Genomic DNA, 11,428 nt, shown 5'->3' with positions numbered 1-11,428 from the left:
ACATTTATTCATTCATGCAGATAATTGGCTCCAGCACAAGAGACAGAGTGCAGTGGCAGGAGGTGTGAGGAGTCTCCAGTGCAGTGACCAAACTCTCAGGCAGCAGAGAAGGAGAGGGGTTCCTGTGACTGTCCCTGGGAGAGTTCCCTGGTTCCCCAAGGAGCTGGATCCCCTCAGAGCTGGCAGCCCATGGCTCACATCTGAGTCAGTGACACCACATCTGTGGTGACACCTGAGCCCAGATTTGGGCAGTAGCTGTGTCCTGATGTCTGGGCTGGGGCTGATGTCACATTCCTGGCTACATTCTGCATGAAAACACTCAGCTGGTCGATAACAAGCTGAGAAATGGGGATTGATGCCTTGCTCACCCCCAGTAGCTCTGCTGCCTTTGCCTCTTGCTTTGAGGAACAATTCATCTTTTCTTAGATTTCCACATCAGAAAACATAGATTTGATCTGATGACACTGCTGCCCTTTATTCCCAACAGGCACCCCAAGATTTGAGGTCCAGGCAAAGCTTAGCAAAGCTACTTGCCCTACCCCAACACCTGGTTTGAATGGCCAGTGCTGGCTGCCACTGACACCCACGGAAAATTAGTGAAGGCAGCAAGAGGTGAAGCCTCTTTTTATAAGTGAACAAGGTATCATTGGGGCAGCAGTGTTAAATGCCACTTCTTGAAAAACCATGCTGACTTTCTTATTCCTTCACCTCTGTTTAGAGCATGTGAAGGCCTTGGTTTGGATGCAGAGGAGCCTGTGCTGTTTCACAGTTTCAGTTCTGCACAGGGGAATGAATGGGCATGCCAGGGAGGTGCTGGTGTTCATGGAGGGTGAGGCTGGATGGGTCGAGGGTGGGAGCACGGGCTGTACCTCCTCTGAGACACAACCTTTCCAACCTTTCCAGAATCAGTGCCTGACCTGGTAGCTTATCTTTCTCTGGACTTGCTCTGAGGGTGAAATAACACGCACGACAGCGTGGGATCGAACGGCAGCACCTTCCGTCATTCTTCTCCTTTTCAAGATGTTTCTTTCTGGCGAGGAGAGGCAGAGGGAGGGTGGTCAGACAGACACCCAGCGCTGTCCATCTGTCCCCCAGGCCGCAGCGAGCCCCCCCGGTGCCACACCCGGCGCTGTCCCCGCTGCCGGCTCCGGGCAGGAGGGTGTGGAGGGGCGCTCCGAGCCTCGCCCCGCTCCCGGGCTGTGATGCGAGGCGCAGGCATGCTCAGTAGCCGGTGCCTACCCCTCCTCTCCCAACAACACAGCCTGCAACAGTAGGAGCCGGCTGGCAGCAGGCGCGGAGCCGAAAGCCATCTTTGCTGGAGAGGGAGCAGCGCAGCCCGCAGCCCCCGCTCGCCATGTGAGTACCGGGCAGCCGGGCACACGGCTGGCACCGCACCGGGGCTGGGCCGGGCCGGGGCTGCACACATGGCAAGGATGGACAGGGGTCGGGGCTGGACAAGGATCGGGGCTGGACAAGGATCGGGGGTGGACAAGGATCGGGGGTGGACAAGGATCGGGGATGGAAAAGGATCGGGGGTGGACACATGGCAAGGACAGACACAGGTCGGGGATGAACAAGGACCGGGGATGGACACACGGCAAGGATCGACAGGGGCCGGGGATGGACACACGGCAAGGATGGACACGGGTCGGGGGTGGACAGGGGCCGGGCGGGGATGGACACGGACCAGGGATGGACAAGGACCGGGAATGGACACGGCCGGGGCTGGACAAGGATCGGGGGTGGACTCATGGCAAGGACGGACACGGGTCGGGGATGAACAAGGACTGGGGATGGACACACGGCAAGGATGGACACACGGCAAGGATGGACACGGACCGGGGCGGACACGGCCGGGGCTGGGGCGGCTGCCAGGGCGGGGGCTCGGCAGGTGCCGCGCTCGGAGCTGCGGCAGCACCGCCCGTCGGACCCGCTGCTGCTGCTGCTGCTGCACCTGAGCGCACGGATGGGCTCTCCCCGTGTTTATCCAGCAGCCCGGGGGTTACTGGCTCGTTTCTGGTCGGATTCATGCTGAAAAGGGAAGGCTGGGCCAAGATCCTCAACAGGTTCGAGCCGGGGTGGTTCAATAGCATGAGTCACCGGCGCTGCTGCTCCCGGCACACGGGTCCTGTTTGCTTGCCGTGTTTAATGAAACGCTCTCTCGCAGACGGGAGCTGTCTGATCAGGCCAGCCTCACCTTCTCCAGTGCCTATGGCTTCCTGTCAGCAGTGCTTGGTAGTAATCTGTTCCTTCTTGTTCCCATCTCTCCAAATACCTGCTCCAAGTTTTTACATGGAGCATTAATGGAAGCGTTAGCGTTCTCTGGTAGGCAGCGATGAAACCCCCAAAGTCCCTTCTGAAATCAGAACTGTGCTGAGGTAAAGAGGAATTGATCAGACCCCTCTTCATTCACAAAAGGATTCAGGCAGCTGAATGCATCATTTTACTATTGCCTCAATTCATGGCTCATTCCCAGTGAGCTTAAGGGAGAGCCCAGGAAGATGTCTCAAACAAACAGTCACTTGTGCTGGTACTGGGTGATCCTGCAAGGACTGGAGCTTGGTTGATTCAGAGAACATGAGGAGTGCAGACTGCCTTGGGAATCTGTGATTAAATTGCTTTAAAAATATTTCCAATAACCAACTGTTCTTCAGGAGGCATTTTCAAAATAGAGTCTGCAATGGCATATTCTGAAACGTTAGCTTTTGTCTTTAATGCTGTTTCCTAGATAATATCTCAGACAAGAAGCTTTTGTCCAAAATATTTCTAAAGCAAGGAACTCCTTGGAATTCAAAAAACCACTTTCTAATAGAAGATTCCTTATGCAAACACTGAAGCCTGTCAGTTAAAGCCAGTTCATTGTAGGCTCCTGTTGCCTGGCTGTGTTTCTGTTGAGCCAGATGATGACATCAAACACTTTTATTTGTACGTGAGCTGTTCTTCAATGATTAATATATGAGTTTGCTGCTGCAGTTTTGTACAACCTGAGCTGTTCTGACACTAAGCAATAATCAGATGATGTTTAACATAACCTGTATGTGTTTCAGTCTCAGTGTATGTAGGTTTTCATGAGAGTATTTGTAAATTAAGTAGAAAGGGTGGTACTGATATAACTTGGTCATACTTCTTCTGTAGGTGCTTTACATCAGACTTCTGACAAAAATTAGAGGAAAATGGGAAGGCAGTTTCTGTCTAATTTAGCCAAATGGACTTTCAGTTTGATAATTGAAAGAAAACCAAGACAAATAAGCACCTTGCCATTGAGAGTGTCAGCTAGCTTCTGTCTCACTGCCAGATGTTGTAATGAAACCTTTCCTTTGAACACCTCCATCTCTGTCATGTCCCTGGAGCTGCTGCTGAGCCCCAGAGGTGAGGGTGGGCTGGCTCCTGCCTTGCAGCAGCAGCTGGAGCTGCCTGGCCATCAGAGGCAGCTGTTCTCTGAGGTCCCTCGTGCTGCTGTGCCAGCTGTGGCCGTGCTGGGCTCCTCCTGTGCCTGCCCAGACCTGCTCTGACACCCAGGGTGCTCTGACTCCACTGCTGGGATAAAGATCTGCCCCGGGCCAGGTGCCAGCCCCACCCAGCCCCTGTGCTGTCCCCTGCAGCAGCTTGCAGGGTTTGCTCAGGAAGGTACAGGGCTGTGCTGAGCTATTCCCAGAACGCTTTCCCAGCTTCCAGCTCAGGAAAAAGTCTCCAGCTTGGGGAGTGTCTGAACCTCGGGGGAGTTCTTTGTATTTCATGTTTCTTTGTATTTCATGTTTCTTTGTATTTCATGTTTCTTTGTATTTCACGTCTCCTGGTGGGTTTTGTTCTCTCAGTAAGGTGTCAGGTGCTCAGTTTGTGGTGTCCTGGCTGAGGAGCTCTGCAGTGTGTGGCAGCAGCTCCCTGTTGGTTTGGAGCTGACATGGAGCAGGCTCTGCCTGATCTCGCCCTTGTTTTGGAAACCAGAGAAGAGTGTTCCTTATTCACCGTGTTTTCTGTGACCCGTGGCTGTGTGTCACCCCAGCAGAGCTGCATGGTCCACATCAGGTGGGAATCTGTGCCTGTGGCCTCTCACAGTGAGCACAACCCAGGGCAGGTGGGATCCATCCAGGTAACAGAACTTTCACCTTTACGCAGGCAGAGGAGGGGAAGCTGTAACATCAATGAAATGAAATGAAAGGAGAAGGACATAAAAGGTGTTTAAAGCAAGAACAGGGAAAGGTCAGGCCTGCCAGCAGAGCTGGGAAAGTTGTTCCAGGTGTGAGGAAGAGCATACAAACTCATTTGGAGGAGATGTGAGGAGCGGTGAAGGACAAAATGGTGCTCAGAGCTGAGGTGCTCCTGGGCTTTGTTCCTGGCTGGAAAACAGGACAGGAGCAGCAGGTGAAGTGGTGGTTTTGTCTCCTTTGCAATGGCCACAGCTTGTGAAAAATGCCAGTCACTTGTTTTTAAAATTTTAAAAGTGTAATAGTAATGAAATGGTTATAAAGATAGTAATTCAATGAGAGTAATAGTAATTTGGACACTTTGAATTAGGACAATATGAGACAATAAAAAAAAAGAGTTACAGATGTCCGGGTACCTTTTCTGGGCAGCGCGAGCCCAAAAAAGGACCCACATTAACAGAGGATTAACCCTTAAAACCAACAGCCTGTTGCATGTTCATACACCTCATCCATGATGCATAAATTCCATTCCAACACAGGATTCTGTCTGGGCAGTGTCAACTTCTTCCTCTGAATCCTAACAGCGCCTTTGAGGTGGGAAGAAGTTCCTTTCTTCTGATAATGGGGCAATAAATTCTTTTTCTCTGAAAGATTCAGGTGTCCTGTGGCTGCTGTCTCGCTGCGAGTCCTTTCTTTAAAAAAAGTATCTTACATAGCATAGTTTCTATTTTAACTTTTTTTATAACCTAAAACTCTATTTAACACACTACTTAAGAGAATTAATACAGCATTACTTTCTAACACAACACATATAATATTCATTTTAATATTTGTGAAAAGCCAATTATAAAATACATGCATTTTTCACACAGCTCAATGGGCAATCCCATACCATCGCAGCTGGAGGCATGGGGCCATCAGGCAGCTCAGTGGCCAGGCTGCAGGGTGCCTCTGGCTGCATTAGTGCAGCACCATGGCAGGGACACCTTCTGTGAGACAGCAAAAGCACCTGGGGCAAAGTCCTACCTCATTCCCCAGGCAGCAGTTCGAGCTTCTTAAAAAAATTATTCTTGTGCTTGTTTTAGAGCAGCAAGGAGGGGATGGGTGGGATTAAAATGGCTCCAGCAGCAGAGTGAGTCTGTTCTGGTTGAGTGTCTGTTCAGTTTCTCTGAGAACAATGTCGTGACTATTGTCTCCTGTTGTTTGCAGAGCAGTGCTTAGCCCTGCTTTTGTGGCTATAATTTTATAAAACTTGTCAAAATCTCCCTGCCCTTTTCTTGTACTAATCAGCAGAGACAAACAATTCAGTATAATCCTCTTCACAGTCCTGATCCACTGCTTGCAGGGAGTTCAGTGCCTTACAGGAGTGCATTCAGCCAGGGCATGTCCTGGGCAGGTCCAGCAAGCAGGAGATGGGGGAATACACGTTCAGAGGGATGCAGCTGTGTCTGTGCTCCCTCAGAAATGTCTTCCACAAGGGCTCTGTAGAGCCAGGGTGCAGGAAGATGGGAGCCCCCTGGAGCTGTCAGGGTTTCATACCTGGTGGCCAGTGCTCATTCCCAGCCAGCCCAGGTCAGGGGTGACATTTCTGCCATTCTGCCCCTCCTGCAGGCAGCCAGAGATGATGGCTTGGGCTGGCTCACACAGCCATGGCTGTGGAGCTGCTCTTCTCATCCAGGGCCTGTAATGGAGCTTGAAAATAACCAGGCTGAGCTCAGAGCAGCAGGGCTGTGGACATTGGGAAAGGATGCTGAGGAGTGGGAAGAGCCCAACTTTCAGCACAGCTCTGTCCTGACCCCTGTGCTGGTTCTGAGGCTCACAGCTCTTTGTAAGAGCCTTTAAGGAGTAGGAGCTGCTGCTTAATCTGCTGCCTGGAGACATCACCAGGGGGATTCAGGTGTTTTATTCACTGTTGGCTTCCCCTGACTTGCTCCCTTGTGGCATCATGCAGACACAGATCAGCTCCATGTACTGCAATAGAAATAAATGCTTCCAGCTCACATGAGGTGCTGTTCCTCATACACTCACCTTGCTCTTGGAAGTAAGGGTGGCCCAAGTAGGTCATAAATCTTTTGGATATTTGGGTGATGAGTGTTTGAAAGTGTGGAGATCAAACTGTGTGGTGTCTTGAGGGCCTCAGCCAAGGAAGTAATCTCAGAAAGGAGCTAATGGGAAGGATATGTGACGAGTGCAGGCAAAGATTGTGTCCTAATAAACATTCTTCCAAACTGGCTAATGTGAAATAGATGAAACCCAAGTACCTTGTTCTGCTGTGCATCACCACAGCTTGTTCCCCTTGACTCCCAGCATTTTTCACAGACAGCTCCAGCTGTGGAGTGACTCACAGGACACTGAGAGTGGCTGCAGCAGCAGATGAATTGGTCTGGCAAAGGAACATTTCTCCTTCTTCAGGAACTCTTTCTGTAATTAATGTCTTCCTGATCAGGCTGTAGAGCACCAGGCAGAGCCACGTTTGTGTGCAGGGGTGTGGAGAACGTTCCTGGGTGGGGGATGAACAGGCAGGGCTGAGGGCAGGAATGGGTTCCATGTTCTCCCTCTCCTTGACTGCCACTGGGCTTTCTACCAAGTGGGAAGAAGGGTGGAAGGCAGGAAAAAAGAGCTCTTGGGGTCTCTGGCTGCTCAGAGTGACCCCAAGAAGAGTTCCAAAGTCTCTTTTCCCAGCCTGGTGCTTGAAGAAGGAGTCAGGGCTCTTCATTTCTCTGTCTCAAGGTTGTTCATTGTTTCTTATCTATAAAATTCTTTCTCCTGCCCTGCCAAGGTCCATCCAGCAGGACAGTTCCAGGCACTCTGCCTGCCCCTGGGGTGGGGTTATGTCTTTATACTAAAAACTACAATGTGTACAGTGCTTACAATTACTTTCCTATACCTATCACCTGTGTTAGACAGTGAGCTTCTACTCTAAACCAATCCCAAAGTGCCAACATCACAGCAGAAGATGGAGGCCAAGAAGAAGAAGGAGAAAGGCTGGACACGCCCAGTTCTCTCCATCTTGCCCCCTGAACCCCCATACCAAAACCCCAAAATCTACTTTTCCACCCTGTGATAACTTCACTATTATTCTACCTAAACTGTTGTGGCTTGCTGATCTTCATACAAAGCTGATAATTTGCTCCATGGGTCATATTCAAACCCACAGGTGTTTTGGGCTCCCTGCCAGGGTCTCTGAGCCCCCTGGCAGGGTCTGGGCTGCTCAGGACAGCCAGAGGGATGCTCTGGGTCCTGGCAAAGAGGGAGCAACCAGTCCAACAAAGCATCAGCTCTGTGCATTCCAGTCATTAACCACCAGACAGAGAAATCAGAAATACTGAACCCCACTGTGCTCCTCTGCCAGTGTGTGGGTGCAGAGCCCCTGGAGCTGCTCCCTGCCAGCCCAACCTGCCCAGCTCCAGCTCCAGCAGCACAGACAGGCACCAGTGAGCTCAGGCTGACCAAAGTGTTTGTTTGAAGCAGCTCCAGCTCAGAGGGAGAATATTGCCTCTCCTACTCTCCTACGTCACTGAGCACTCTCTGCTGTCATTATTCATGGCCATTACCTGCAATTAACCGGCCTGGGTTTCTGGAATGATGCAATTCCTTTTCTCTGCCTGTGGCTGAGCACTCGAAACCCTTTTGCATTATTCACTGCAGAAGCATCAAGTGATTGCAAGGTGGGGTTTTTTAACTGCTCAGCTATGACAACCTCATGTTTTTTCAGTGTAAATTAGTGAGTAACTCATTGAAATAGAGCTGTCTGTACCTTTGCAAGTGTTTGGTTGGTTGCAGTTATATTGCTGCTTCTGTGCTGGGTGATATATTTAGAATGGAGGTTTCTGACCAAATAATCTGAATTACATGATCCAGTTCCTTGATCTTTTTGGATGGAAAATTTAATAAGTGAAATAAAAGTATTTATATTTCAGAATAAATGAGAGAAAAATTTAATTTATCTGTGTTTTAACACCTGGACTCAGTATCACAGCATCAAAAGAGAACTCTTCTGGAAAGCAGAGATTCTCCTATGACAACCTTTTAGAAGATAAATCCCAAAATCCCATAACATTTCAGGGGTTGTGTTTTGTTTAGTTTGGGGGTTTTTGGTTTTTTTTTAAGTACATTCTCATCTTTCTCATCTCTCTCACTGCATTGCAGTGCACTTCCAGTGTGAACCAGTAGATGCATGGTCATGGTTTCCAAAATGTGGGCGCTGCACGTTTGGAAGCACCAGAGAGCTGGAAGTTTGTGTTTGTGAGGGGTCTGTGCTGTGACCCTCAGTGGAAATTCATTGTTTTGGAGCCAGTGGAAAGCACAGGGAACTGCAGCAGCCTTTGCAAGCAGCTGGAGACAGAGGCAGAGCTGCTGCGTGGTGGGAACAGCCCAGAGGCTCTGGTGGGTCCTGTCCCATCCAGTGGCCCCTAAAAAGGATGAGGCTCCATGGGCTGGAGTCTGAGCAGGCAGAAATGTGTCCCCAGAGTTTCCAGAACTCCCTATGTGATCTGGAAAAGAGCTGAAGAGAGGAAACACACAGTGATGAGTGTTGAATTGGGCTCTTCTCAGTGCTTGGTACTGGAGAGGTGCTGGTTTTCTTTTAAGATGTGATCTTACACAAGATCCAGGTGGGAATTTGTATATTGAAATGTTACATTTTTAATTAGTAATTGAAATTTGAAAAGCAAACAGTATTAAAAATGCAGTCATTGTAGCAAAAGTGTTTTTTTCTTATTTCCTATTCTGGAAAATGTGTCATTACAGAATTATCAAAACACTTCTTTGCATTCAAGGAAAGGAAGTTGGAAAATTTGGTTTGAAGTAACTTCTTGAAGGACTTCTTGCAGTGCCTGTGTTGAGGAGAGATGTTTGGAAAATTGTTTTGGGAGATAATGAAAGGTCTAACTGGATGGTGTCCTGAGCAAGTCCATGCAATGGGCTCTGCTTTGAGCAGATGGTTGCACTAGATAATCTCCAGAGGCTGCTTCCAGCCTCAGTGCTTCTCTGGCTCTCTTTGAAAAGGTCACTCATAATTGAGTATGTTGGAGTTAATTAAACTAACATTTGGCTGTTTCCCAAACATTCAAGATCCTGACGTTTCATCCATGATAACTTTGATTTTCAACCCACTGGCAGTGGATGCCACAGAAATCCCTGTGATAGAATGGGCAAACATATGGTATTCAGGAAGGGAGGGAATGGAGCAGCTTGGAAAAATGCATTATTAAATTTGTCTTGGATGCAAAAGTTTGTGTTCTTCCCACAGAGAACAAAACCCAGGTTCTCTGCAAGTGAGCTTTGCCATCTCTCACCTTCAGCACAGGCTGCCCCAGCCTGGTGCCAGCTCCCAGCTCCCTGCAAGGGTCACAGGGCCTGGGGGTCTGGGGGCAGCCTTGGAGCTGCTCCTGGAAGTGCTGCCCCAGCAGAGCACAGTGGTCACTTCAATAAAACCAAATGGTACCAAGTGGGGTGTTCAGGCCACAGCAGAGGAGAAGGAAAATCCCTGCCCCTGCAGCATGGAGAGGGGTCACCCACAGCAGGCAGGGAGTGCCCCTGGCCAGGGCACCAGGGGCTGCCTAGAGCAGAGTTCAAATAATAAAGTGGGGATTTATTGAAGGCCTTCAACAGCCACACCTTGGGCAGCCACAGCCTCCCAGAGGCTACACCCAAGCTGGACAATGGGCACCAGTTTTTCAGACAATTATAACTTTGGTCCATTCACATATCAGGGTTAATTCTCCAATTACAGCTTCAGCTAATGAAGTCATTTACCCCCAGTTTGCTCCCCCCATTCACTTTTGTTTGTCCTTTTTGCAGCCTGAGGCTGTGGGGTGTCCTTGGGTTCCAGGCCTGGAGAGGAATTGTTTTGTCTGAATAAAAGGGAGAACAGCAGCTGACAGGTTATGGAGTTTACAGTGAGTTTAGAGTTATGCACTGATGCAGTACAGGATGTGGAAAATATAAAAGCTAAAATCCTAAGGAATCTCTCTCTCTGACCAGGCTGTCCCATCAACATTCAACAGCCAGAGGCTACAGAGGCTTCTCCCAGAGGCTACACCCAAGCTGGAAATGGGCACCAGTTTTTCAGACAATTATAACTTTGGTCCATTTACATATCAGGGGTTAATTCTCCAATTACAGCTTCAGCTAATGAAGTCATTGACCCCCAGTTTTCTCCCCCCATTCACTTTTGTTTGTCCTTTTTGGGTCCTGAGGCTGTGGGGTGTCCATGGATCTCAGGCCCAGAGGGATTGTTTTGTGTGACCAAACTGTGAGGACAGTAACTCACACTCTGTGTGGAGTTTGGAGTGATGCACTGATGCACTACAGGATCTGAAACATATAAAAGCTGACATCTTAAGGCACCATCAGAAGCTGGATGGATCCCTAGCCCAGCACCTTCCCTGCCTCTCAGATCTCCCTCCTCACTGTAGATTTTGTGTGCCTCTGGAGGAGGTGAGCAGTGAGTTTCCCATGCCAACTGCATTTCTTGCTGGAATCAATCTCTGAACCCTCCCAGGGAGTGATCAAAGTGCTCAGCTCACAGCATGGAGCCTGTGTGAGGGCAGCTGTGCATCCATCAGGGAAAGGTCCTGGGACCTGCCTGGGCTTCTCAGCACCCCCTGCACACACAGAAACCTCTGGGAGCTGGGGGTGCTGTGATGCACTCAGTGCTTTTCACACACTGAGGTCTGGGGTCGTGTGATGTGTCAGCATTTTAGAAATGTAAGGATCCTGATAAAGCTTTCCTAGAAATTATGAAAATTATTAATTATCCCTAAACCCACTTGTTATCTACTACAGGAGGTCAATGGTTAGAAATTGCATTTGTTCATTTGGATTCACATACAAGAATAGCTCCTCTCTATCTGCTGGTGACTGCCCTGTGCAGGGCCTGAATTCCAGTGTGCTGCAGCAAGGCAGAGGGCACAGACCTGCTCTGCTGGCCCCACCAGCTGGTGGCACAGACTGCTGCAGGGGTCAGTGTTCTGTGCATTATTTTGGAGTTTAAGGGGCATTCTGTGCCTGTACATTCCTTACTGCTGTCAGTGATCTGAGCAACACTGAAAGAAGAGACAACTCTCTCATCCCCTCTCCCCCTCACTCTTTTTAGGCTGACTTGTGGGAACTGAATTGAACTTGTTTCTGAATTGAATTTGTTTCTGAATTGAACTTGTTTCTGAACTGAACCTGTTTCTGAACTGAACCTGTTTCTGAACTGCAGCTGGGTTTGCTGATACTCTGACAGATTCCCCTCACACATCTGCAGCAGAATCACTTCCAGGTGTGCCCAGAGA

At 49.4% G+C, this 11,428-nt stretch overlaps 1 protein-coding gene across 1 annotated transcript in view; it reads left to right on the top strand.

Moving 5' to 3' along the window:
• The first annotated feature begins 1,154 nt into the window (after positions 1–1,154).
• Positions 1,155–11,428, top strand: part of LOC139594756 (vesicle-associated membrane protein 2-like) — a 56,755-nt gene continuing 46,481 nt past the window's right edge. The window contains exon 1 of the mRNA XM_071437152.1: positions 1,155–1,356. Within this exon, the coding sequence (XP_071293253.1) occupies positions 1,355–1,356 (2 nt within the window). The 5' untranslated portion in view covers positions 1,155–1,354. The remainder of the gene's footprint in view (positions 1,357–11,428) is intronic.

The sequence above is a fragment of the Agelaius tricolor genome, unplaced genomic scaffold (genome assembly GCF_023055355.1).
Source record: "Agelaius tricolor isolate 1412-34295 unplaced genomic scaffold, bAgeTri1.0.p SCAF_12, whole genome shotgun sequence".
In the NCBI taxonomy this organism is placed as follows: Eukaryota; Metazoa; Chordata; class Aves; order Passeriformes; family Icteridae; genus Agelaius; species Agelaius tricolor.
The sequence above is the reverse complement of the archived record's forward strand: the minus strand, read 5'-3'. Positions and strand labels throughout refer to the sequence as shown.